Consider the following 25,898-nt stretch of genomic DNA (forward strand, 5'->3'; position numbering starts at 1 on the left):
TTCAACCCTGGGCTGAAGTCCCGGATAGATTGTGCAAATCAGGCCAGTGACGTATGGAGAAAAATAATTAGATTCAATAATATTTTGAAATCTTAATAAAAAACTAAACTAGTATGCATTCCCAGGAACTCCCTCTGTGTTTCAACATCTTTGTAAACTCCACAAACACCGTAACGTTCAGTGGAAAGTCCCAGGACCTTTGAAAAGTACTGCCCCTCAAGCAGGGGCTTTTCAGGGGGGAGATTATCTACCTCTGAACTAAATTTAGACCCTGGTTCGAAACGCATGTAGTTCAGGGGTAAAGCCCCTAGTTCCGGGGTAAAGTTCCTGCGGTCGAAAAACGCCTCTAGTTCACTGGTGTGAACAGGCCTTATCGTCTGCTGAGAGCTGGTGGTAATAGAGCCACAATGTTTATAACTATGGTTACGCTCAAACTTTTCAGTCTTAACAACATTTCCATCTCTAGATGACCTAAGAACAACATATCTGTACATGAAGTATGCTAATATAACTTTGTCACTACTGTTGTTATAATAATCAGAGGTTAAATCAGTCTGGGGCTGTCTTAGGCTGAACTCCTGCACACATGGGCTGTGCCATAATATGCAGCAGAGTGTTTTTATTCATCATGTATTAATTTTAACAAGCTGCTTTTTGCTAGCTCCCCATGAAGTAAGCTGGTTACAAACTAAATTGTGTGTCACATCTGTCATGAATGGACTCCTGAATAAAATGGTAAGGACTTCCCCTCTCCATTCAGCTCATCACATATGTAGATAGAATTTAGCACCATCAGGATGAGACCTCACAGTTTAGCTCTGCACAGAGTGAAGATGTGGCAGCTCATCTCAGTGACAAGCAGGTGTAAACTGGAGCGAACTGCACAGAGCTGCAGAAATCTGTGGGTGTTTTTGAGCTTGAATATCATCAGAGCAATTTGCTTTGTAAATCAGACCTTGAGATGGAGCAGACTGTGGGGGCGAGTGATGCACAATTCTTGGAGCTACCAGTCCATCCATTCTTCATGATTTCCCCCTGAAGTTGAACAGATGCAGACCCTACGTCACAGTGATGCTGTAGTATCTTTTTGAGCAATAGTTGGAAGAAAATTTGACAAATAAATTGCAATACATGTATTTTTCATCATACAAACCTGAGAAATGAATAATGAAAGTGGTATGTGAAGAGGACATGTTTTTCTGATTGGGGTCTGCAACAACACTCTCGTGGTGTTCGCTCTCCTGACTGACTGTTGGCTAGTTAACAGACAGGCTGATTGTGTGAGTGGCTGTCACTCACAACCAGTGGCAATACACTACATCCTGAGCCTCCTTCAGTTAAGGGTTCCCAGTCACTTTCTCTCTTTCTCTCTCTGGCTGTCTTTTTCTTTTCTACATCTAATTCAGCGTCTCTCCTTTCCTCATCCCTCCCATCCTCCTCCCTTTTTCTTTCCCAGCCTCCTTTCACATTCCCTCCTCCTCCTCCTCTTCCATCCCTGAAGCCTTTTCTCTCCTCTTCAAATGCTCAATTCCTACCCCACTTCCCCCTCCATGTTCACCTCCTCCCCTCCCCCTACTCACTGCCTCTCACTGCCAGTAGGCAGGGCTAGTAAACGTGTGGGTGGCATGTCTGGATTAGTGTGGCACACTGTCTGCGTTCGTACAACACTGAGGGGACATGCTGATTCAATCCAGACTGAACAGAATGTAGAAATGGAAGTAATGTGGTATGTACACCAGGCATGGAGGATGTAGGGTCTGTTGTGATAGTTGAAGGAGATTCAGGCTATAAAAGATAAAAAGTTCATAGTCCATTTAGAGCATGAAGACTAGCAAAGATTACATTTGTGTTGTGTTATCTTCTAAGGAGGTGCCCTCAAGAAGATTTGGGTCTTTGGCATCATCTGTTTGGGACTATAGATTTCCTCTTTTTTTTCTCTTCTTCTTTGTCTTCATTTTCTTCTACTTTCTTCTCATAGCTTTAGACATTGTATTATTTTGTAAGACTGTTCCATCTGTAGATTTTGAATGAATGCAAACATCAATTGTCTGTTGATATGTTAGTGGTGTGTAAACATTTTTTATGTGAACAGCATTCTACAGATTTCCAGCACATGTAGTTTACAGTACATGAAGATCAGTATTTGTAATTATCTTTTGAATTAAGCTCCCTGTCAGGTCAGCAAAATAATAGTCTGAACTTAAATATAAGACTCATGTTAATGTTATCCTATTAAATTCAGTCCTAGTTTTTTGTATATATTTTCCATTAAGTATTTAGTTGTTGTTCAAGATCAAGTGTGACTGAAGCTTAACTGTATCCTATCTTTTCCATCCCATCAGGCAGCAAGCATGAGGATGGCACCCAGAGTGACTCTGAGAATGGGCCGGGCCTGCGTTTTGCCAACCGCCGCCATGCCCTCGAGGAACGCCTGAAAGCAGCACACAGCGGCGTGGGGGGAGGTGTGGGAGGGGGTAACATCACAGTGAGTGGGTCCAGAGGAACAGGTTCCCGCACTGCCTTCATGATCGAGTTCATTGACGAGGAAAACCCTCGCAAGCGCAGATCCTATTCCTTTTCCCAGACTGCACCCCTGCAGGTGGGGGGAACAAGTGGGGAGGGATTGTGCCCTCAGCCTCCCTCTCACCCAAAGGTGTTCAGCATTTCCACGTCTTCTGCCTCAGCCTCAGATTCTGGTAATGAAACTTTTTTATTTTACCATCTCTCTATTGGGATTCTCTGTTGAAGCATTGTATGTGTGTGTGTGTGTGTGTGTGTCCATGTAAATCTAATAGCTATGCTTGTGCTCTATGTTTTGTTACCTCCAGGCAAGGTTCCAGCTCCAATCCCTGCTACAGTAACTGCAGGTGCCCCTACAGCTGCCCGTGTCCTCCTCAAGCAGAGGTCAGAGGACCTGAGTATTGGCCGCAGCTCAGTCAGCACAGGGCTGGCGACAGGCAGCCCCACCAGCCCCAGCGAAGACACATCCATCGTGGGAAGAGGAGGGGGAACTGCTGGAGGGGAAGCAGAGGACGACCACAGTGACAAGGGGACTTACACTATTGAACTGGAGAACAGGAATCCAGAGGAAGAGGAGGCCAGGCGTATGATAGATAAGGTAGGAGAGGCCAGAGGTCTTCACACCTTGCTGTACCATATGGGATTACAATAGTTTCTCTTGACTTTATCACTTTTTTTTCTCCGCCCAAATTAGTGAAAGATTGGGGAATTTCTTTTGAATAACTTTTTGCATGTTATGCTACTACTTTTATCAACATATTTTACTGTTAAAGAATGCTTTGCATGAAACTACAACAAAACCCAATTAAATTTCTATCTAAAGTCTCACATTATCCCACTACACAATACACACAATACTGCTGCAAGCTCACATATTGATTTTCTTTTGCATGGCTTCATGTAATTAAAATAATTGACCACAACTGAGTAGTTACTATAAAAATCTCTAAAGTCGGCCACAACCTGAGGGAGATTGTATTTTGTGTATTCATCCTCTTTTGAAGTACATTTCAACTTCTTTTGAATCGAATGCCCAGAGAAGTCTTTGAAGATAAAAATAATAAAAAATATACTTTGTTTGTCACAATGGTTTGAAATATCAAAATGAGGTAATTTGGCATGCTACTATTTCATTTTTTAAATGTTTGGCCTTTAAATTGAGATTGCTGCAATTAAAAAGAAAAGAAAATGTATTGAAACAGAAACTTCTACCCAAGTGCTATCCATAAGACTATCATTAAAACCTACTGCACAGTAAATCTAAAGAGAAGACCAGAGCAAGGTTAATTGTCTCTGTATTACCTGCTTAGTTGGCACTTTTAAGGTCAGCTTGTCCTTTGAGGCTGTTTTGTGTTATTGCCACTGAAACAAGGCTGCTCTCTGTTGCCAAGTTTGACCACCACTCCATCTTTTCTGTCCCTTTGGAAAACCTAATGCTTCTGCAATGGCCCACGGAGACTTGCTCAATTCAAGCTCTGCCCTGTTCAATGAAACAGTGCCTCGGGGAGGCTGGAAAACCACCATTAGTTTCTTTTTCTACCCTTTCTGATGGCACAGCAGTTTCTCATGGTCAACAGAAAACGTGTCTGAAAGGGGAAAGTGTTGGTCTCAAAGAGAGCAGCTTTAATGTTAGTTTCAGAGTACGATTTATTGGCTGCAGCTAAAATAGAAACAGGAGGAGTGCTTGCATGACTTTTGACCATCATTACAAGTACAGCAGGATTTAAAAAGAAGTTAGAAGTGATAAACGATTGTAAACAGAAGCTCACTAGGCTTTTTAATTGCTATTTAACAGTTTTGGAAGTTGGCACTGGCAGCATATCTAATTCTTTCTAGGAATTTACAAGGACACTATTTCAGTTTCACTAAATGACATCTTAAAGAAGCAGCTGTCCCTTAAAGTGATGAAAAGGTGTAATCCTACGAGGAGCAGTGATATAATTAGTGGGGTGTATTTCTAGACCATGTAAGTCTGAGTGCATTACATTCAAAACTGCAAGCGTTGTTATGCTAATTCCTGTAATTAGCTGACACACTAATTGGCACACTGCTCACAGTGTGTCCGCTTCCATTCCCTCTGCCTTTTGTTAGTAGTGTGTGTTTGCAAGTGAGTGTGCATGATCCCTTTTCGTTGCCATGATTCTAAACTGTCAAGTTCAAATCCTTAATAATTATTGCAGCATCTTCTTCTGTCTGTTAAGTTTGATCAACAGTGCTGCAGAGTATTATTACCATAGTATTTATATACCATTTGGCTCTTGAATGTGCACAACAGATAATGTGCTTCTAAACTTGTATTAGTATATTGAAAATACAGACATACTGAATGCTTTAAGACTTGTATGAATTACACTTTATATCCAGCATGACTGTTTTTTTTTTTTTGCATCCTTTCCCCCAAAAAATATTTTAGGTGTTTGGTGTGCAGCAGAGCCAGGACCCCTCTATTTTGTCAGACCTTAAAGCAGAAGTGAAAGGAAAGGAGACGGGAGAGGCAGGGAAAGAGGTAGAAAACCATACTCTGACAGCTTGTGTGTTCTTCTTTTGTTTGGTTTTAGTTCCCATTTTTACATGTTGTCATGATGACTTATTCTTTGTTAATTGAATTTGATTAGATAAATTCCATGGTGACAAAATGACCTTCTACTCCCAGTGTTTCATGGTGCATCACAGTCCAGTGTAATATTTGTAGGAGGTAGACATAGTCTTGTGGCTGCGTTTCACAATGTGAGTCACAGTCACTCCCATTGCTTGACCGCTCAACTCCCTTGGCCAGCTCATGGGAGTGGGCTAGTCCTCCCTGTGTCTGACCTAGATCATAGCAAGATGTAGAGAGACACACGTCGCCCTCCAGGCTATTTCATAAGATGGAGGGGAGGGCAATGTATATGAGCACTGACAGTCTTTCTGTAACTACAACTTACAACTTTTAAGGCAGGTGTCTTTTTCTGATTTAAATGGTGACTAGCCTTTTTTTAAACTTTCTTGATAGTATGAGGATTGCATTGTTGTGTTTGTTTAATGCTTACAAGCAGCCTCTAAAGGGACATTTTGATATCCAGAGAAAAATAAAACACAGGAATTGGTCTTGATAATGCTACCATTCATTCCAGCAGACTAAATGACATCCATCATCATGTATTACATTTCCAGTGAACACATTATTTAAAATTTCTCTCATGATCTGCTTCTTTTTGACTAAACTTCCCTTTTTTCTGATTTCGTCACTCCTTCACTTGTCACTCCACCCTGCTTTCGTGCCCCCTTTAGGCTCATCCTGGTGACAGGAGCTGGGTCTCTGAGTGGGCCAGTCTGGCAGCCAATCACACCAGGACAGACCCAGAGGGCTCAGGAGCAGAAACAGCCGCCTTCCTGCACAAAGAGAGAGGTACATAGTCACTGGACTACCAGAGAAGCTTCACTTCAGTGTGTCTTTCACTCAGCTGAAAAGTCTTCAGTCTCACTTAAGTGACTTTGTTTTTCCTTCTTTTAAAGCTGATGCCTTTGAGTCTGGGGCATCCCTCAGCAGAGGTGAATCCTCCTCCAGTCTGACTGATCGAAAGCGCAGGACCCTCCCCCAGCTCCCAGTGGATGACCCCAGGGCTAAATCCAGCAACAAGGCTCTAGGAGTGAGATCTGAGATTGGGGAGAAACAGGATACTGAACCCCAGGAAAAAGAGAACAAGGGAGACGGGGAGTCCCCGATTCCCACTGGGGACGCTGAGATGATCAGTAAACGGAAGCAAAGCTCCACATCTTCTCCATCCAAGACTCCTGCCCGGACCTCTGGCAGTACTGATCGGAGGAAGAGGTCAGAGGAGCGCAAAGGAGGAGGAGCTGGAGCTGGAGCTGGAGCTGGAGCTGGAGAAGTAGGAGAGAAGTCCGGGAAACCTCTAGTACGACAGGGCAGCTTCACAATAGAGAAGCCCAGCGCTAATGTCCCCGCAGAGCTCATCCCGCGCATAAACAAAGGCAGCAATGGGCGTGAACGTAGTGACTCTGTGGGCAGCATGGATACTGCCACGCTCCTGAAGGACACTGAAGCTGTCATGGCATTCCTGGAGGCCAAGCTAAGAGATGAAAACAAACTTGACCAGAAAAGTAGTAAAACCACTCAGGGTTCAGGTTCTGGTGTGCCTGGTCGGACTGGCTCCATCTCTCCTGAGTCGGATGTGGACACGGCCAGCACAGCTAGCCATGTAGCTGGAGAGGCAGAGAGGAAAGGATTAGGTAGTAATGAACAAAAACGCCGTTCCTTTAGCAGTATGCATCGAGAGAAGAGCAACATGAGCACAACTTCTAGGACCAGCATCACCAATGCAAGTGCCCGCGAACGACTTGAGAGGAAGTCTAAAACAAGAACTACAGAAACTACAAGCCGGACTGACACACGCCGCTCTGTTCAGCCTTCCTCTGGCTCTTCCAGAGCACGCCAGCCTTCTCTGGACCTCACCGATGACGACCAGACTTCCTCATTCCCTATCTCCGACAATTTCTCCTCAGACCAGGAAACCTATTCTGGACCTTTGGGGCATTCCAAATTTGACAGCAGGTCTGCTAAAAACTCCGCCAGTGGAGCCTCCAAAAACAGCCGCACTCTCCAGGCAGCCACAGCCTCCTCCCTCAACAAGCAGGCCTCACTGCCTCAGCCACGGCCAACGAGAGCCTCCCTTCTTCGAAGAGCGAGATTGGGAGATACATCGGACACAGATCTAGCTGATGCAGACAGGGTGTCAGTGGCTTCTGAGGTGTCCACGACCAGCTCCACCTCCAAGCCACCATCCGGTCGGAAGGGATTGTCAAGACTGGACATGCTGGCTCAGCCGCGTCGAAACCGTGTGGGCTCCATCTCAGCTCGCAGTGACTCAGAGTGCACGATGACACGGAGCTCCACCTCTTCACCTCGCCTGTCCGCTGAGACAGCTCTGCGTCTGGGCCTGCGCTCTTCAACCCCAACAGAAAACAGGCTGACACCAAGGATGAGGGCCAGCAGTGTGTCTAAACTGAATGAGGCTAAGACTAAGACCACTTCAGCTGGATACTGTTCTCCCACAGGTGAGCTCTTCAACTGCCTATTTTAAGGGGTATTTTACGGGATATTCTGAATCTGTTGAGGAACGATAAAAGAGGAATATTTTATATAAAATGATCTATTTCTATTTTATTTGTAACGTTATTGTACACGCATAAAATCCTGTGGTGTAAGGGTCAGGTCCAAAAGTAGGTCACCATTGCATATTTCATATTGTGTCAGTGTGTGTGTAATCATTTGTCTCCAAACATTTCCACTGTGTTGTGACAAACTTGTGCGTTGGTTGTCATTGTTCAGAGAGCTCTCAGCCTGAACCCGAGGGTTGTGATGCTGAGGAAGAGCTGCCGGGTACTGTACCAGACCTGTAGAGCCTTGATTTAACAGTGTGTGTGTGTGTGTATGTGTGTGTTTTTGTGTCAGACCTGGGTCTCAGCAATTTACACACTCATCCTTTATGTTAAACATTTTGCAGCAACATCCTCTTTATTTGCCTCTTGTAAACTGTAGGTTGTTTTTTTTTTATGAGGGAATCTCATAGAGACATTTTAAGTTTAAGTATGATGACCCAGCTCTAGCATATGTGTCCATGTTAACTCTGTGTCTCCTCCTTGACATCCATTAAGTGATGCTGTGATGATGACCCAAATGCTCTACTCACACTCGCTCTCACCATCAAAACATTTCAAAACTTCAGAACCTATAAGCAAAGGATTTTGAAACAGTGCTCCACCTTGTGGAGGTTTTTATTCTTGACACTATCACTTTGTTCCATTTTACCCTGAGAGCTGAGAGAGCATGGGGTTGTCTCATCATAGTGCAGCTACATTAATGCATTTGTTATGTGATCATCGTGAAGCATTAACATATTCTGGCTCTGTCAAGGTTTTTTCGTCCTGTGTTGTATTCTTTTGTTGGCCGGCTTGGGTTGGAGCTTTCAGATGAACTCATAAGTTTTATTTCCTGCTGTGAATGTTGTATAAATATCCTTGAAGCTGTTGATGAACAACAACTTAAAAAACGAATGAAAAGAAAGTAAAAGCTCTGCTTCACCAATCTTTCTTAATAACATTTTTACTTTTGAAAACACGGATTATGCAGAGACTGATGGATTATTGGATAAAAGAAGTATATGCAGAAAATAACACATTATTAGAAATTCTAATTCATCTTCCTGATCTTTGTGAAATAAAGCATATCTAAAAAGTTTGAATATATTAATCCTTTCTCCTTCATAATCTTATACTTGACAATACAGATTTAGCACCTCTTCATGCATAATATTTAAAGACTGTCAGATCAAAGCAGGATTGGTCAGGGCCAGCTGCAGTAACTTACCTCCTCACGCTCACAAACTCATTTATTAACATCATAAATAACAAATATTGTCGCAGGAGAAAAGTACAGTAACACTGAACTCTGAAAAACATCTCATTACCATTCCATGTCCTTCACAGTGTCCAGTAGCAGCAGATGGAGACGTCTGCCGCCGGAGTATGGCTCCACCTCAGAGGAAGAGTTTGGCTCTAATCGTAATTCTCCAAAGCACGGCGGACGCTCTCACGTACGGCCTCATCACCTCGTTCCACACCGCAGCTCAAGACTTAACACCACTGCAAGCCCAGGCTCCAGTGTGGTGACAGGTCCAGGTGGAGTTGGGGTCAAACACCGCATGAAAGAGCAGGAGGAGTACATCAGGGATTGGACAGCACACAGCGAGGAGATAGCCAGGTAGTGATCCATGCCTTTCTATAAAAGACAGATTCATTCATTGATGTAATGTATTTAAAGTTTTAATAGGATGTTGTAATGCAATGTTTGATTAGGTTTAGGTACAGAAATGTAACTGTGACATGTATGTTGTATTGTATGCACGCTGCATGTGTTCTTGTGTCCTAAAGAACTCCTCCATCTGTCTGATGGTTAACAGGTTATTCCCATGTGTGCGCAGGATCAGCCAGGACCTGGCTAAGGATTTGGCCATCTTGGCTCGTGAGATACACGATGTAGCTGGTGAGATAGACTCGGTCAGCTCATCTGGCACAGCACCCAGCACCACCGTCAGCACCGCCGCCACCACCCCCGGATCAGCTATAGACACCCGGGAAGAGGTAGGCCCTGCACGTCCCACGCAGCCGGAAATACAGGAGAGCATGAGAAAGGTGCCCGTTTTTCTTCTTCTACTACTATCATGACTGCGTGTGTGCTTCCATTGCACTTTTGCCATCCTTAATTTAAAACAACCGGCCGCCTCTTTGTTGCTTTCAAGCTTTCATCTGCTGCGAGAGGTATTCATTTATTACTCTCCAATTATCTCCACTTTCATTCCTTAACTTTTTTAGTCGTATTTTTTTTGCATGAAAGGATTTACATATTTTAGCTCTATTGGATTAATATCTCACTTCCTTTGGTGAGACATTAAAAGCTTTAGTGCTGCTTACCCCTCTGGCAGAGTTCCTAATTCCCTCATTTTTCTCAAACCTTTACTAAACTCCATTAAACAATTAAATTAAGCTTGAGTAGCACTAAAGAGAAAAAAAATGTTTTAAAGTTTTAAATGTGTTTTCCCATTTCTCTCTCTTCTACATCTCTGTATCAGCTGGTGGATCGGGTGTTTGATGAGAGCCTCAATTTCAGGAAGATCCCTCCTGTGATTTCAACCAATAAGGCACCAGAGATTAACGGCAAGCCGGTTGAGCTCCGCCCCCGTGCTCCTGACACTCTTGAGCCCCGAGCTCTGAGGAGGCGCACCTGGAACCGAGAGGAGGTACAAAGCAGCAGAAAACACAAGATATAAATGTATCAACATAGAGGTAATCACCTCCAGATCTGCACATGTCAAACCTCTTTTCTGTTCTTCTGTGTATCCAGGCAGTTTTGGACAGCCTGCTGCTCAACTCAGTTTCTCAGCTCTCCACCAAGATCAGGTCCTCCATTGACAAAACAGCAGGAAAAATCAGGTTAGAATGCCTTTTCATGGTATAAGTTTTCATTAAAATGTAACAAGTGTATTTTCAATGCATCTGTCAATCAGGGCACACTCACACTAGGCCCAGTTACCATGTACTGTGCTGAAGCATCCTCTGTTGGCCTGGAGCAACATAACTCACTCATATTGCCCAAATAAACCTGAGCACACATACACGGCATGGATTTCCGTCTTCATGTTGCATCCTTAATTTGAAGCTTCAAATTCAGTACAATGGACAACCCAGAGAACATGGCTGCAACTTCACTGACTTAATGGCGTTTTGCTCAGATACTGCTACTCTAACACTCGTACATCACACCAACATAGACCCTTTGCCACAATTTTTAAAAATGGTTGTCCAGAGGAATAATGCATGTGGAACCGCCCCTCTTTCAACCATGCCAGGGCTAAGGACACGGTACAAAGCACTCACACTAGTCAAACAAACTGGACTTTAGGGGTTGAACGTGCTTGGGCAATGTATGGAGTTTCCTAGTGTGAGTTTGCCCCCTGTGTACTGTTGTGTTTCTTTATGTGGCCAATTCAACTATAAATAAACATTTTTCCTGTTGTGTGCTACCTTTTCCTTAGAATATTATTCAAGGACAAGGACAGGAACTGGGATGAAATTGAGGGCAAACTGCGATCAGAGAGTGACATACCGCTCCTGAAAACCTCAAACAAGGTACACAGCCTATCCGTCTGAACACTATTTGGTACATAATGAAACAAAGACTTGTGTGGAGCTAATTGTGTTGTTTCTTCATATCAGGAGATCTCCTCAATTTTGCTCGAACTGAAGAGAGTTGAAAAGCAGCTTCAAGGTAAAGACACACTCACATAAGGTTTTTTTTTGTGCCCATGCGTATGAGCATGTATCAGTAAAGATCCTGAATCATGAAATCTTCAATCTTGAATCCTTCACGCGAAATAACCTAATCTGTTTTCAAGGGCTTTATATCAAACCAGGGATCACCAACATATATTAAAACTCTCCCTGTTTTCGTCACAGTCATCAATGTTATGGTAGATCCAGATGGGACTTTGGATGCCCTGGCCAACCTCGGTCTGACCAGCCCCACCACCCCTACTAAACCCCTAACCGCCAAAACAACTTCCCCTTCTGCCACCAGCCCTGGGTTTGCGCTCCAAGCCAAAGAACCACTCCCCGGGGTCTTACCAGGTCCTGGAGGATCAACAGCCAGCACAGAGTCGACTGTACGAGATCCTAGCGTGGGTTTGGGGTTAACAGGAGTCGGAGGACTGTCCTTCAACCGCATACGGCCCAGCGGAGAAGAGGCCATCGCGCAGAAGTGAACAGAAGGTTTTCCTGCAATCATTGTCGTGTGAATAAAGAAGAGAGAGTCTGGATTGGAGTGCAGTTGGTGGATGATTTGTGTTCACAGCAATGAAGCAGGCGGGGAATTATTTGAACAGCTGCCATTCTACTCAGTACACCAGTCCAGGATTATGAGTGTAATGTAAACAAACCTTGAAGTATTATCAGGCTGAAAATGAAGCGCTCCAATACGACATTTGGACTCAATGCAAAACCCCAACTGTGTCATCATGGATAAACCTTCTAAGGAAATTAGCCAATTAACACATGGACTGCCACGGTCAACCTAAAAACTCTTCATGCTAACTTGCCGACCTGACTTCCTGATAGACAGAAGACTACCTGGCTGCTCTCTCAGTGGACAGATATCTGCTTGTACAGTCTCCTTCAGTCTCTTCCTCTTGCCTTTTCCATGTGTCTGGACCCTACCTACACTAAGGACATGCCTTAAAACACACCCTCCATAGTAGCAGCCTCTCTTCCCCTCAAATAATATTCAACTTTAATAAGACTTTTTATTGAAGTATAACATTAAGAAAAACAATGCATTGTAAAATACTTCCACTGACATATTTACTCTATTGTATAATGCAAAATACCATGATGATTTATAAGAAGATATTTCAGCAGCCTTAAGTAACACATGCATCATCATCATTTATCAGAAGTTTTGATACTCAGTAACTAACCGTCCATTGAAGAATCTCTCAAACTGAATCTGTTGAAAAGGAAAGTTCAGTGCCTCCTCCCTCCCCCTGTATGTTTTACTCTCTCCCTTCTTTATCTCCCTGTAGTTTTACACACAGTGTATAACTCCAGTAGCATGTCCAGGACAGAGCTGAGAGCTTTCCTCCTGAGAGTTGGTGTCTGTGTCGATCGTACTAATGTTTTTTTTCACTTTAGTTAGAGCATCCTGGAAACCAATGATCATCTTCACTCAAAGTAATCACTTACCAAAGTAAACAACAGTAATGATGCTGTCATTTTTTAACAGTTGAGCCATGTTGAAATTCATCTGTTGTGCAAAATCTTGAGAAACTGTATTTCAAATAGTGCAGCTTGTCTCATATGTCTCTAACCATTTCTGCAGTTTCTCTGAATGTCGACGCCATTTTTCTGTCAACGAAATCAAACGCTCAAGAATTTTATTTAATGTAATGACACTCTAGTTTAATCTCTGCTGTCATAGCTTGTGTGGCCTGTGTCATTGTTGCACTTTGCTTTTAGCAGTACACCCATTCAAGTGTTCTACTGTATGATGTCTAATTCGTTTTTTTACTTTGGTTGGTCACAGTTGATGGGACATGTTTTGAAACTAGCAGAAAGAAAATTATAGTTTGAACTATATATTTTATGACATTTAGATACGGTTACTACAAAATCGCAGATCTTTCTCTTTAACAATTGAAGTCACCTGACATCAAATTCTTGAGTCCACACAAAACCTGCTGCTGTTTGTTTAAGTTGAAAAGAACACAGGCAACTCACAAAGAGGCCTTTCACTCTTTCATTTAATGAATTTCCAGTAAGTGGAAATGAACACATCTTTGAAAAGGAAATGCTCATAATATCGCCTCATATTGGTGTATATAATACTCTAGGGGAATTGTTCTATCACCACGAGGAGGAGAAGTTCCTGAAACAGTGGAACTGCAGAGACAGTACAGTTAACCTTTCTCATTGACTTTGCTGGTTCTCTGGTTACTTCACGGGGACTAACCGTTTGCTGAGTCTCTCAGCGTGTAGTCTGTGTACTAGAGTAAAGCAGTATAGTAGAATTTAGAAATGTTTGCAATAGTGAGTTTAGGTACCAGGATACATGTTCATTTTCCTCTCTCTCTATACTGTACTGTAAAATGATTTTCAATGCCTCTAAGTGCCCATTTCAACTAGTAAAGGGCATTGAGTAAAAGAAAATATGTAAAAACAAATCTCTTATTTTGCACATCAGGCTGTGGTGTTTTTTTCATACAGAAGAAGTGAAAGGCTGCATCAGATGTCAAATAGCTTGACGAAGAGTATCACTCTGCCTGATATCAGAAGTGACTGCCTTGCCTCTCTGAAACTTTTCTGTTTGTACAAATGAAGCCTCTAATCGTGTTTCTTTCCCTCCTCCCTGTTTTATCAAGAAGTGAAGTTAGGGGACTGTGAATGCTAGGTACATGTTTATTTTTGAAATTCTAAGTGTCATCTGATCAGTGTTCTTTTTTTGTTATTTTTGTAAAGAAAAAAAACACCATTTTATTTATTTTTTGTTTAATATTTTGTGGATGTTTCATGTATTTTATATTTGTTCCGACTACCTGCATTGTTTCTTACTGATATTAAAAGAGAGCCATTCACTTGTGTCTCCGGTTTTATCTGACTGGTATTCATTTATATGAACTAAGTTGATTTTAGACTTTCATTTCTATGGAATTTAGTCTTTACTGAATCAATCAATCTGTATTCATATACTGCCAAATCACAACAAACGTTATCTCAACACTCTTTCACAAACATAGCAGGCCTAGACCATACCCTATGTTTAATTATTAACGAAGACCCAACATCAAGACAGGATAAGATCCAGTCCCCTCTTACAGACAGGACTCAGTCTGATCTCATCTTAATTAGGGATAGACCGATATTCGGCATTTTGACGCATATCGGCATCCGCCTTTTTTAAAAATCCGACGGACAATAAGAGATCAATTTAAAACTGGGTTATTTTGACTCAAAATTCACTTAATCACGTGGCAGAAATGACAACGTCTGCAGAAACTGTAGCCTAGCTTGTGTTCCATTTCTCCCTGCAGTTTCTCATTACAGGGGACGAGCTGAGCAGCATCCGTTGTGACCCCTACAACTACTAGTGATTTAAAACTCATACAACCCCACTTAAAAAAAACTGAAATACCCCCATAAAACAAAGATAAGTGAAAGATTAACATTTTAGTTATTTTGACATTTTGAAAAACTTTATTTACTGTAGAAAACTTTAGGGAGCCATTTATTTGTTTAAGTTTTCATTAAATTTTATAAGACATGCTGCTGAGCCTGGGAGCACCCTGCACTTTTTGTTTGTATTATTCAAAATTTTGACGCCAATATTTCCCCTTTTACTGCAAATGAATATCGGATCCAAATATCGGTTGTCTACTACTAATCGGTATCGGCCCTGAAAAAAACGTATTGGTCTATCTCTAATCTTAATCCACCATGAGCATTGAACCTCGCAGTATTTAGCTAGTTACAGTGTTGAGGAAAAATGTTTCTTTTAACAGGCAGAAACCTTGAGCAGAACCGGACTCATGTTAGACATCCATCTGCTGAGACCGAGTTGGGGTTGGTAAGAGGGATAGAGAAGATTAGGAGAGAGATGATAGTGATAGTACAAGAAAACTAGACCAATTTCATCAGAGAAAGTCAAAGTTTCAAAGATTCAATTAGAATGTATTTCTAATTTTTTTATAGAATAAGATAAAGAGAGATATAGATACAAAGACAACCTGTTGTGAAGTGCATTTTATTATCATTGATGAATTTCCCGGTTTTCTTTGACTTGTTTTACATGACGAACAGTTTTAGTTCAAATTTAACAGCACAGGTTGAACACTTATAGCAGGACGGTCTATGCTTGGAGGTAGAGGTTAGCCGGGGGGCCATCCCATACTACGACCACCCAGGACGTGGATGTGGATGTGGTAGACTGACTGGCCACCGTCGGCTCCATCATTGATGACGATCCTGTAGCCTTTAGCCAGACCCGCAGTTTGAGCACACTTCTTTGCAACTATCATCAAGTGGCCCAACAACTAAGAGAGGAAGAAAAATGAATGTGTTGAAATTCTGCTGTGACTGTCCAGAAAAACAACAAGTTTGATGTAAAGACTCCATCTAGTGGTCAATGACAGAAACTAGATAGAAAACATAGGTCAGTCTACAGTGTTCAGAAATTCTAGCACCGAAGTTCAAGCAATCATACTTACTGCAGCATCACTGTCCTCTGCGTCAGACAGCCTCACAATTGGTTTTTTTGGCACCACGAGGATGTGAGTGGGAGCTTGAGGTGAAATATCATTGAAAGCTACACACTGAAACACAACAGAAAACATGAATCAAACGTGGGCTGACAACTGGCTGTTTATTCACATCAAGGGGATAAAACAAAAGGTCACATCTAGATGAAAAGAGCAGTGAATGGTACTTCAATTTGTGTTGACTTCCATTGATATCGTTCAATATGTTGAGCTGCATTTTGTGAAATTTAACTCACGCTTGAGGTCTAGCGGATGCTACATAATCAGTGAATCTTCTTTTTACAAATCAAGACTCAGCCATATTTATATTACACTGGGATTACCAAGAAGTTCAGAAGATCTTAAATCCTGTGTCTGGAAAAAGGAACTAGACTCAACAGTAACTATTTTGCCCATTCTGCTATCAGGCTGCTTAACAAGCAGTAACTGATGTATGAGCCTGTTCTTATACAGAGACAGCAAACTAAACAAAGTTTACTTAAGATGACTGGACAGTACACACAGCTGCCTTTTTCCTTGTTCATCTTTTACGTGTGTATGTAGAGTAATGTAACTTATAATTATCTTTATTTAAACTTGAAAATAATTGAGAGCGAAGCCCTCATTTACAATGACGTTGAGCATATAAACAAACATTAAAATGCATGAAAAGCAAATAAAAGATAAAACCTTAAAACAATGATGATCAATTAAAAACAGACTGCTTTTTCTTTTTCTTTTTTTATTGAGTCTCTAATGTCGGTGTAGCTTAGCTGGCTTTGCCCTTTTTTTTTTTTTTCTAAATCAGGTATTGAAATCATATTACTATGGCAATATGCATGATATCAACCTGTGGGGGGAGTGGTCTGGCAGCTGGGTTTTCCTTATTTGGAATGTATGATATGGTGGCAGTATGTTATTTTGTTTTATGTATTTTTTTTATTTTTTCTCTTCTTCCTTCTCTTCTCTTTCTAATGTAAATGTCTTTATATAATCCACTCTCAATGTTTTACTTTAAATGTGTAATGTTGTTTGAAGACAAGTTGTATGATCTGATTTAATTCTCCTCTGTTTGTGGAAAAACAAAAAACAATAAAACTCTGTTTAAAAAAAAAAAGAAAAAAATATACAACAATTAAAAAGTAATGTTAAAACCATTGAAAAGTAATGTTAACACAAAGTCAGTTAAAACAGGTGCAATCAGAGGTTAAAACGTTTTAAAATGATGATTTAAAATGACTAAAAGAAACAAATGCATTCATTTTTAAAGTGCTTTGAAGGGAGTTCCATGCAGATGGTGCAAAAAAGCCAAAAGCAGATTTTCCCAGCTCTGAATTAACTTACAGCCAGTCTAACGACACAGATCCCCAGCTGTCAGCATATGATACACATTGGATATTTGCAGTAATGTTGATTCATACTGTATTAAAACAACACACCCTTTTTTTTCCCATCACTAGTTCAAGTGATTGTTATGACTCATGAACACAATGCAGTCAGGCCTGTTTAGTTGGGTGTGTGGTACCCTTCAGCAGTGATCACAGTAGCAGGGATTAATACGTCTTTATTATGAAATCAGCTTGATACTTACTGATATCAATCCAAAGCATGTGTGAGAGATCCAACAAGGACCATTTAGTTGACAATGTTAATAAGGGACTCTATAAGTATTTGTTGGTTTTAATAAGTCTTTCTTGAATTTGTTATAGTTATAGATGTCATTTTGTGTTCCGAAACTGAGAAAGTTAATGTCTTTTCCTGAACTGCAGTATTAATTTCGCAGCTGATGTTTACATGTGATTACATGCGCTGTATTATTTACACCACTAGGTGGTGCCTGTGAGTCAGGAACGGAGCAATACACAGACGTGTTAGTGAGAAGAAGAGTTTTTATGGAACGTTGTAACTGAAAGATGCTGTTAGCATGAAGCTGCAGTGTTCTGTGAGCAGCCGGAGAATATGTCGAAAAGAGTTCTGTTAAGGTAAATAAAGTTGAGACAAGTGAAACGTCCGTCCAGCGTCCGACTGTATTCTTGGCTGCAACATATTTTGGCGAGCTAGCCAGGAGTGAAGTCCTACGAGCCGCCGTGTTTGCGCGGGAGAAAGGAGCTTTACTCCGGAGACGAACCGAGAAAAAGCAAAGAACCACGATGGATTTGGAGATTCTCCTTGATCGGACCTCTACTGCTTTATGTCAGCTGAGCTGGGACCGTATTCTGGAGGTCTGTAAATACCTGAAATGCATTGACAAGGAAGATGAGAGTGTAAACAAAAGTAGAAGAGCACTCATAAAAACTGTTGAAAACTACTTGGACGAGCTTGAACAGAGTGTAGAACAAGACGAAGCAATGGACACTGTTAAAGAACTTTTGATATTCGTGGAAGACAAGATGGCGGAGGCCAGCGAGGGAAGAGAGCGGGAATCTCGCTACATGACGGAGATGAAGGGAAAATACCTGGAGCTCCAACAGTCCCGCAAAGCCCTTGATGAGGAAATAAAAACCATCGGTGAAAAGTTGAACATACCAGAAAGTCCTCGAGTCAGTCCAGTCCAGAACCTGACTCCTGTTAAAGTACCAGAAGTGACAATTCGCCGGGAGTTTAGGATTTGTGGCCAGATCGGTGAAGGAGGACAACGTGATAAGTTGTCTTTCACCAACCTCATGCACCAGATAGAGAGTGGGCTCCGCAAGGGTCATGGTGAGTCAGAAGTCATTGAGGCTGTGATACGGGCTATTAGCCCAGGGTTGAAGCTTCGTGACATGCTAGAAATAAAGACTGATCTGACGTTGTCTCAGCTTACAACAATATTAAAGGGACATTACAAAGAAGATGACACGTCAGACCTGTACCAAAAACTGATCAGCATTTCCCAAGAGCCTAAAGAGTCAGCACAAGATTTTCTGTTCAGAGCTATTGAACTCAAAGACAGACTGCTTTTTGCATCCAAGGGGAGAGGGTCTGAGGAACATTACAGTGCAGACCTAGTCAAAAAGAAGTTCCTGAGGTCAGTTGGGACAGGACTGCTTAATGACAATATTAAATATCAGATTAAACCCCTACTGGATGACCCAGGTGTGACGGATGAAACCCTGATTGAAAAGATAACTGAAGCAGCTAACCTAGAGACGGAGAGGCTCAATAAGTTGAAAAGACACGGCACAAAGGTTACCAGAGTGAATGAGCTGCAGACAGCGAGCAACGCTTGGAATAGTTCGCATGGTTCCTCCTCACCTCAAAACACCAAGCCTGAGAGAGGCTCATCAGAACTTTCCAAGGAAAAGACCAAAGTGTCTCACCCTCCGCCTGAGCCTGAAGTTCACTCTCTGGTAAGAGAACTTCAAACAGAGGTTGCTGAAATGAAACGATTGATGCTTGCCTCAATGAGTGCTGGTAAGCCACATCACTCCAAGCGTACAACAGAGTCCAAAGACATTCATAGGAGGGGCTGCAGGACCTGTCAGGACAAAGGAGAGGGAGAGAGCTGCAGCCACTGCTTCAAGTGTGGTCAGCATGGCCACATCTCCAGAGGATGCAGAGGGTTACGGCAGGTGCAGGAAAACTCCAGAGGGTTGCTGCCGAGGGACCAGCAGTGATCCAGCCACAACCATCAGAGTCCCGCCACTGCCACAACTGCCTACAGGAGGAGGGCACAGGCAAACAGCTCAAGACATGTGCAGGGTGTTCAGCCACAGTGTATTGCTCCAAAACATGTCAGAAGTGTCAATGGCAGGAACACAAACCTCTTTGTAGAGCAGTTAGGCTAGTTGAGCAACACTTAGCTGAGACAGACACACAAAATAACAAGCTACCAGAAACCTGCCAAGTTGATTACCTCTCTGCAAAACAAGGTAAAAAGCTTATAAAACTAATAGGTAAACGCAAGATGGTCAAGTGTACCTTTGATAATGTGCCAGTGATAGCATTGTGGGATACAGGTGCTCAAGCAACAGTTATAAATGACAGATGGCGAGCAGAACACCTACCCAGCAGTTCAATCAGAACATTAGATGAACTCTTAGGGCCAGAACCACTGAACGGCCTTGCAGCCAATCAGACTGAAATACCTTTCATAGGATGGATACCTGTAGAGTTTAAACTAAGTGGGTCAGAAGCCACCAGTACTAACCTGCTAGTGCCAGTACTGGTTTCTAGTGATCCAAATGTGGCATCAGACCCTATTATTGGCTTCAATGTAATAGAGGAAGTGATCAATGAACAACTCAAACAACAGAGAGGTGTGGCAGCAAGTGACTGTGCTACAGAAATCATCAGTGGCGCTTTTGACATTGACTCTGGTGCTGCAAAAACTTTTGTCCAGTTAATACACACTCACCAAGACACCAGTGAGGGAACCAGAGTAAGAACAGGCAAGAGTAGAGTTGTTTTGCACCCAGGGGAGGTCACCACAGTTAAGTGTCGCACACACACACAGACTGAGAAAGACACTGTAATGTTGTTTTGCCCCAACATGAACACAAGCTTACCTGAGGGACTACACATCCAAGAAGTACTGTTTACCATGAAGAGAGGTAATTCAGCCACCGTCCCTATTTCTGTGATTAACACTTCAGGACACAGCATCACACTGGGCCCACGTGTTAGCCTGGGACACATAGAGAATGTGAAAGCTGTGTACCCAGCTGCTGTACAACCCATGTCACAAGGAGGGCCAGAAAGGGCTGCGCCAAGAAACACAAATTGTCCAGGTACAGAATGCCCTGACACTGACTGTGGTGAAGCATGGGACCCACCTGTAGCATTAGACCATTTAACTAGTGACCAACAGACTTTGGTGAGAGAGATGCTCAGGAAGGAGTGCAGAGCTTTTTCTCGAGACGAGAATGATGTAGGCTGCATACCTTCACTCCGTCTGCACATCACCCTGAAAGACCAGACACCTGTCCAAAAGACTTACATCAGTGTTCCCAAGCCACTACATCAGGAGGTAAAGGAATATCTTCAAGACTTAATTAACAGGGGCTGGATTGCAAAATCAAGATCACCTTACTCATCACCCATTGTGTGTGTGAGGAAGAAATCAGGTGAATTGAGACTGTGTGTAGACTACCGGGAGCTGAATCGGAAGTCTGTGCCGGATAGACACCCCATTCCGAGAATTCAAGACATGTTGGACAGTCTCAGTGGGAGCTCTCTGTTTTCAGTGTTAGACCAAGGTAAGGCATATCACCAAGGCTTTGTAGATGAGGACAGTCAGCCTCTCACCGCCTTCATTACCCCCTGGGGCCTTTACCAATGGGTGAGGATCCCCTTTGGTTTGAGTTCAGCACCTGCTGAATTCCAAAGAAGTATGGAAGAGTGTTTGTGGGGTTTACGTGATGATATTTGCCTGCCTTACCTTGATGATAACCTAGTGCATAGTAAGTCCTTTATAGACCATGTAGAACATGTAAGAACAGTTTTGCATCGTTATCAGCAACATGGAGTCAAACTCACACCAAAGAAGTGTGAATTGTTTAAGTCTAAAGTCAGATTCTTGGGCAGGATAGTGTCTAAAGAGGGTCATGGTATGGATCCAGCAGAGGTGGCCCCTGTACAAGCTCTGAAAGAAAGACACCCTAGCACAGTGGGAGAAGTCAGGCAGATCTTAGGCTTTCTGTCTTACTACAGACCATACATTAAAGACTTTTCAAGGATAGCAAAGCCCTTGTATGAACTGCTAGTAGCCCCACCAACTGCTGCATGTTTCTCTCAGAAAGACTTTAAAGTGTCGAAAAAGGGGAAAACAAAGAATGGAAAGCAGGGACAGCGTCCTTCAGCAGCACCAGTTTCCTGGACTGATAGCCATCACCAGATCCTGAGTGACCTAGTGGACAGACTCTCCAGCCCTCCAGTTCTAGGCTACCCGGACCTGAATGAGCCGTTCATCCTGCACACAGATGCCTCGCAGGCAGGACTCGGAGCGGTGTTGTACCAGCGGAGAAACAGCGGACTGAAGGTGATAGCCTATGGATCCAGAACTTTGACCCCTCCAGAAAAAAACTATCACCTGCACTCTGGTAAGCTAGAGTTTCTGGCACTTAAGTGGGCCATCTGTGAGCGCTTCAGAGACTACCTGTTTCATGCCCCATCTTTCGTAGTCTATACAGATAATAATCCACTCACCTATATACTTACAACAGCAAAGTTGAATGCAGTAGGACAGAGATGGGTAGCTGAGTTAGCAGATTTTAATTTCACAATAAAATACAGGCCAGGTAAAGCAAACGCTGATGCAGATGGGTTGTCAAGAATGCCAGTTAATTTTGAGAGCTACATGAGTCAGTGTACGCAGTCAATCTGTCAAGACACTGTTAAGGCAACAGAACAGGGCATTAGTATGCAACAAGAACCAAGTCCGCTCTTGAGTTCAGTTTCATTTAGTGCTCTGCAGAGGCAGGCAGAAGCAGAACATCTGTTAAACACAGTTCAGCCATTAGCCAGAGATGAAATAAAAACAGCTCAACAGCTAGATCCTGTGATAGGCAAAATCTATGAGTACAAAATGAGAAGCAAAAGACCAACTGCACGAGAACTACAGGATGAGAGCCCCGAGGTGAAAACTCTAGCCAGGGAGTGGGACAAGCTCCAGATCAGGACAGATGGGACAATGCACCGAAAGACTCAAACAAAATGTCAGCTTGTGCTACCCGAAGTGTACCGTCCTCTTGTTCTCAAGGAACTGCACCAGGACATGGGCCACTTGGGCACAGAAAGGACATTAAATCTGATCAGGGACCGCTTCTTTTGGCCCAAAATGCAAAGGGACACAGAGCACTTTGTGACAAATGTATGTGAGTGTCTCAAGAAAAGAAAACCAAACAGACAGACACGGGCACCTATGTTGAGTATTGAGACCACTCACCCATTCCAGCTGGTTTCAGTGGACTTCTTGCATTTGGAGGAATGTAGAGGAGGTTATGAATACATCCTTGTAGTAATGGACCATTACACTCGCTTTGCCCAAGCATATGCCACAACCAACAAATCAGCTAAAACAGTGGCAGAAAAATTGTTCAATGATTTCTGTCTCAAGTTTGGTTTTCCAGAGAAACTACACCATGATCTTGGAAGAGAATTTGAAAACAAGCTGTTGTTCCACCTGAAAAAGCTTGCTGGTGTCAAGGGGTCTCATACCAGTCCATATCATCCCCAGGGAAATGGACAAACAGAGAGGTTTAACAGAACACTTCTCTCGATGTTAAGAACTCTCACCGAAGAACAGAAAAGTGACTGGAAAAATCACCTCCCTAAGGTCATACATGCCTATAACTGCACTGCTAACGAAGCTACAGGCTTCTCTCCATTCTTTCTTCTTTTCGGCAGGCCTCCCAGGTTGCCAGTCGATCTGCTGTTTGGTATAGACAGTCAGGACTGTTCAGGCTCCTATCAGGACTATGTGGAGAAGTGGAGAGAGAGAATGGCTACGGCCTATGACATTGCCTGCAGAAATGCTTCCAAGTCAGCTGAGAGAGGAAAAAAACAGTATGACAAGAGAGTGTACGGTCCCACACTGCAAGTAGGCAGCCGTGTCCTGGTGAAAAACGTAGCAGAAAGGGGGGGACCAGGTAAAATCCGCTCCTACTGGGAAGACAACATTTATGTCATCAAGAGTCAAAAAGGTGAGAACAGTCCAGTGTTTGAGGTGGAACCAGAAAATGGCAGAGGCAGGACAAGAATACTGCACAGAAACATGCTGTTACCATGTGATTTTCTTCCTGTGGCTGCTCCTGAAACTGAGATTCCTACCTCAGCTCAAACAAAGAAAAGACAAAAGAAACAACAAACATCTCGAACACAGTATATACACCAAACAGATGTTGAAGAGGAATCAGATGAAGATTTCCCTCCAGGGATCCTCAAATGGCCTTCAGAAGAACCCTCATTCTCACCTGCACTCAGTCCAGCAGCTCAGGAGTTTTGTCCTCAGGGTGAAATGACTGCTCCAGAACTGTGTGAGTTTGCTCAAACTCCTGAGGAGGGACAGGAGGACGTGGTCTACACAGCAGCATCAGATGAGAGTACAGGTGATGTGGCTACAACAGACACTGAGAGTTCGGTAGATGAGGTTGAGGAGACAGAACAAGGGAAACGGTATCCATGGAGACAAAAGAGGCAACCCCAGACTCTGACTTATGACAGACTTGGCCAGCCAAGTTTTACAGAGAGAACTGTTTCTACCAAAGAGATAGCTGTCGGTGGTTATTGGCGGCCTTGGTAAAAAAAAAAAAAAAAAGAATTAAAGGAAAGAAAGAGACCCACCAAATTGAATTATACTTAGTGCCTTGTTAAGTTTTGGTAATAAGAAACACAGACTGTCTCCTGAATTTGTGTTTATGTTGAGGTTGATGGAGTCTAAGAATTGTTAACTGTTATGTAACATAAAAACGGAAAACAAAAGGAGTGGACCCATCTAGGTGTGTGGATTCATGGGCTTTGTAATGTGCGTTATGGCACAAGTTTTGGGCACAAATACTGATAAAATCAGGTATATTCATGTCTGCAGTGCACGGTAGTCTGAGTATCTCATAAAGGTAAAGCTAACATGCCCAATCGATTAAACAATGCTCCATGTAATTCTGTGTAAGGCAAACAGGTATAATTAAATGTCGGGACGACATTTTTGGAAGTGGGGGAGAGTGTGAGAGATCCAACAAGGACCATTTAGTTGACAATGTTAATAAGGGACTCTATAAGTATTTGTTGGTTTTAATAAGTCTTTCTTGAATTTGTTATAGTTATAGATGTCATTTTGTGTTCCGAAACTGAGAAAGTTAATGTCTTTTCCTGAACTGCAGTATTAATTTCGCAGCTGATGTTTACATGTGATTACATGCGCTGTATTATTTACACCACTAGGTGGTGCCTGTGAGTCAGGAACGGAGCAATACACAGACGTGTTAGTGAGAAGAAGAGTTTTTATGGAACGTTGTAACTGAAAGATGCTGTTAGCATGAAGCTGCAGTGTTCTGTGAGCAGCCGGAGAATATGTCGAAAAGAGTTCTGTTAAGGTAAATAAAGTTGAGACAAGTGAAACGTCCGTCCTGCGTCCGACTGTATTCTTGGCTGCAACACATGGATATAATAACTGATGACAGCTCCCAACTTAAAGCTCCTGTGAGGAACTTTCTGTTTGTGTTGACTTTGACGCCCCCCTGTGGACTAAGTGATCTTGCTTATTTTGTCCTGTACATGTGTAATACTATTATTTTATCTCCTCCTGCATTCAACTAACAGTCAAGTATTTCACTCATTAAGAATATTTACTGCAGAAAAAGGGGTTTTCTTGATGCGCTGTCAATCACCTCATCTGACACCTACCCTCTCACAGCGATTTCAGGCTTTAAAATAACAAAACAGAAATGATCAATTCCTTTTCTAACAATCTTGTTTGCTTTTCTAGGTCATAAAAAGCCATCACTGTTAATTTCAGTCCATTTCATGACCACTTAAAACTCCTCACAGTAGCTTTAAAAGTTACATAGTAAATGGCTTTACAAGAGATGCATCTTGGCTAAGTGGACTTTGTTTGACATTTGATTGGAAGCCAACTTTCTGCAGAGGCAAAATGCAGCAATTACAGCATGAGCAGGAACTTCGAACATGCAGAAATAAATAAATAAATGGTTAATGACCTGACAGTTTCTACTGCCATACCCTTAGTTCTAATCATAGGTGCGTTTTCTGAAGTCTGTGACCAGGCTCTTGGTATAGATGTTGTTAAATGTGTGATAAACGACCCACCAATAACACATATAATCATGCAAAGCCAGCTAATGCAAAGCTAGCAAACATTAGCTGCAGGGATCTGGGGCACGCTGCTCAGGCGTGGTGCACCCAAACAGCGATTTTGGTAAGAAGTATCACTGCATACCTGGTCATCTTCATGCAGTAACTCGACAGGAATCTCTTTACGAATAATCTTTCCAAATATAGTGTCTCCACCCGGCTGGGCGACCTGCGCTTTGGCCGTTTCATCAGCCATGTTGGCGCAGACAAAGTTCAGCTGTCAGTGCCGATTTTGGTACTGAAAAACTA

The 25,898-nt window shown here is 42.6% G+C and overlaps 2 protein-coding genes across 5 annotated transcripts in view; one reads left to right on the top strand and one right to left on the bottom strand.

Moving 5' to 3' along the window:
- The window catches only part of cep170aa (centrosomal protein 170Aa), a 45,557-nt gene extending 31,356 nt beyond the window's left edge, over positions 1-14,201 (top strand). Inside the window, exons 11-22 of one of the 4 annotated variants that reach the window (XM_034682219.1) lie at positions 2,343-2,696; positions 2,829-3,118; positions 4,934-5,026; positions 5,791-5,908; positions 6,016-7,575; positions 9,007-9,280; positions 9,480-9,711; positions 10,149-10,316; positions 10,421-10,509; positions 11,112-11,205; positions 11,293-11,344; positions 11,533-14,201. In XM_034682219.1, the coding sequence (XP_034538110.1) occupies positions 2,343-2,696; positions 2,829-3,118; positions 4,934-5,026; positions 5,791-5,908; positions 6,016-7,575; positions 9,007-9,280; positions 9,480-9,711; positions 10,149-10,316; positions 10,421-10,509; positions 11,112-11,205; positions 11,293-11,344; positions 11,533-11,837 (3,629 nt within the window). In that variant the 3' untranslated portion in view covers positions 11,838-14,201. The remainder of the gene's footprint in view (positions 1-2,342; positions 2,697-2,828; positions 3,119-4,933; positions 5,027-5,790; positions 5,909-6,015; positions 7,576-9,006; positions 9,281-9,479; positions 9,712-10,148; positions 10,317-10,420; positions 10,510-11,111; positions 11,206-11,292; positions 11,345-11,532) is intronic. The other 3 variants (XM_034682220.1, XM_034682222.1, XM_034682221.1) reach the window with 3 other exon arrangements.
- Positions 14,202-15,351: 1,150 nt separating this feature from the next.
- On the bottom strand, positions 15,352-25,897 carry hint1 (histidine triad nucleotide binding protein 1). The gene is made up of 3 exons (XM_034682292.1): positions 25,735-25,897; positions 15,831-15,935; positions 15,352-15,656 (listed from the first exon to the last, which is right to left on the bottom strand). The coding sequence occupies exons 1-3, from the start codon at positions 25,843-25,845 to the stop codon at positions 15,492-15,494; spliced, it is 381 nt and encodes a 126-aa protein (XP_034538183.1). The 5' UTR covers positions 25,846-25,897; the 3' UTR covers positions 15,352-15,491.
- Between the last annotated feature and the right edge of the window lies 1 nt (position 25,898).

The sequence above is a fragment of the Notolabrus celidotus genome, chromosome 4 (assembly GCF_009762535.1).
Source record: "Notolabrus celidotus isolate fNotCel1 chromosome 4, fNotCel1.pri, whole genome shotgun sequence".
In the NCBI taxonomy this organism is placed as follows: Eukaryota; Metazoa; Chordata; class Actinopteri; order Labriformes; family Labridae; genus Notolabrus; species Notolabrus celidotus.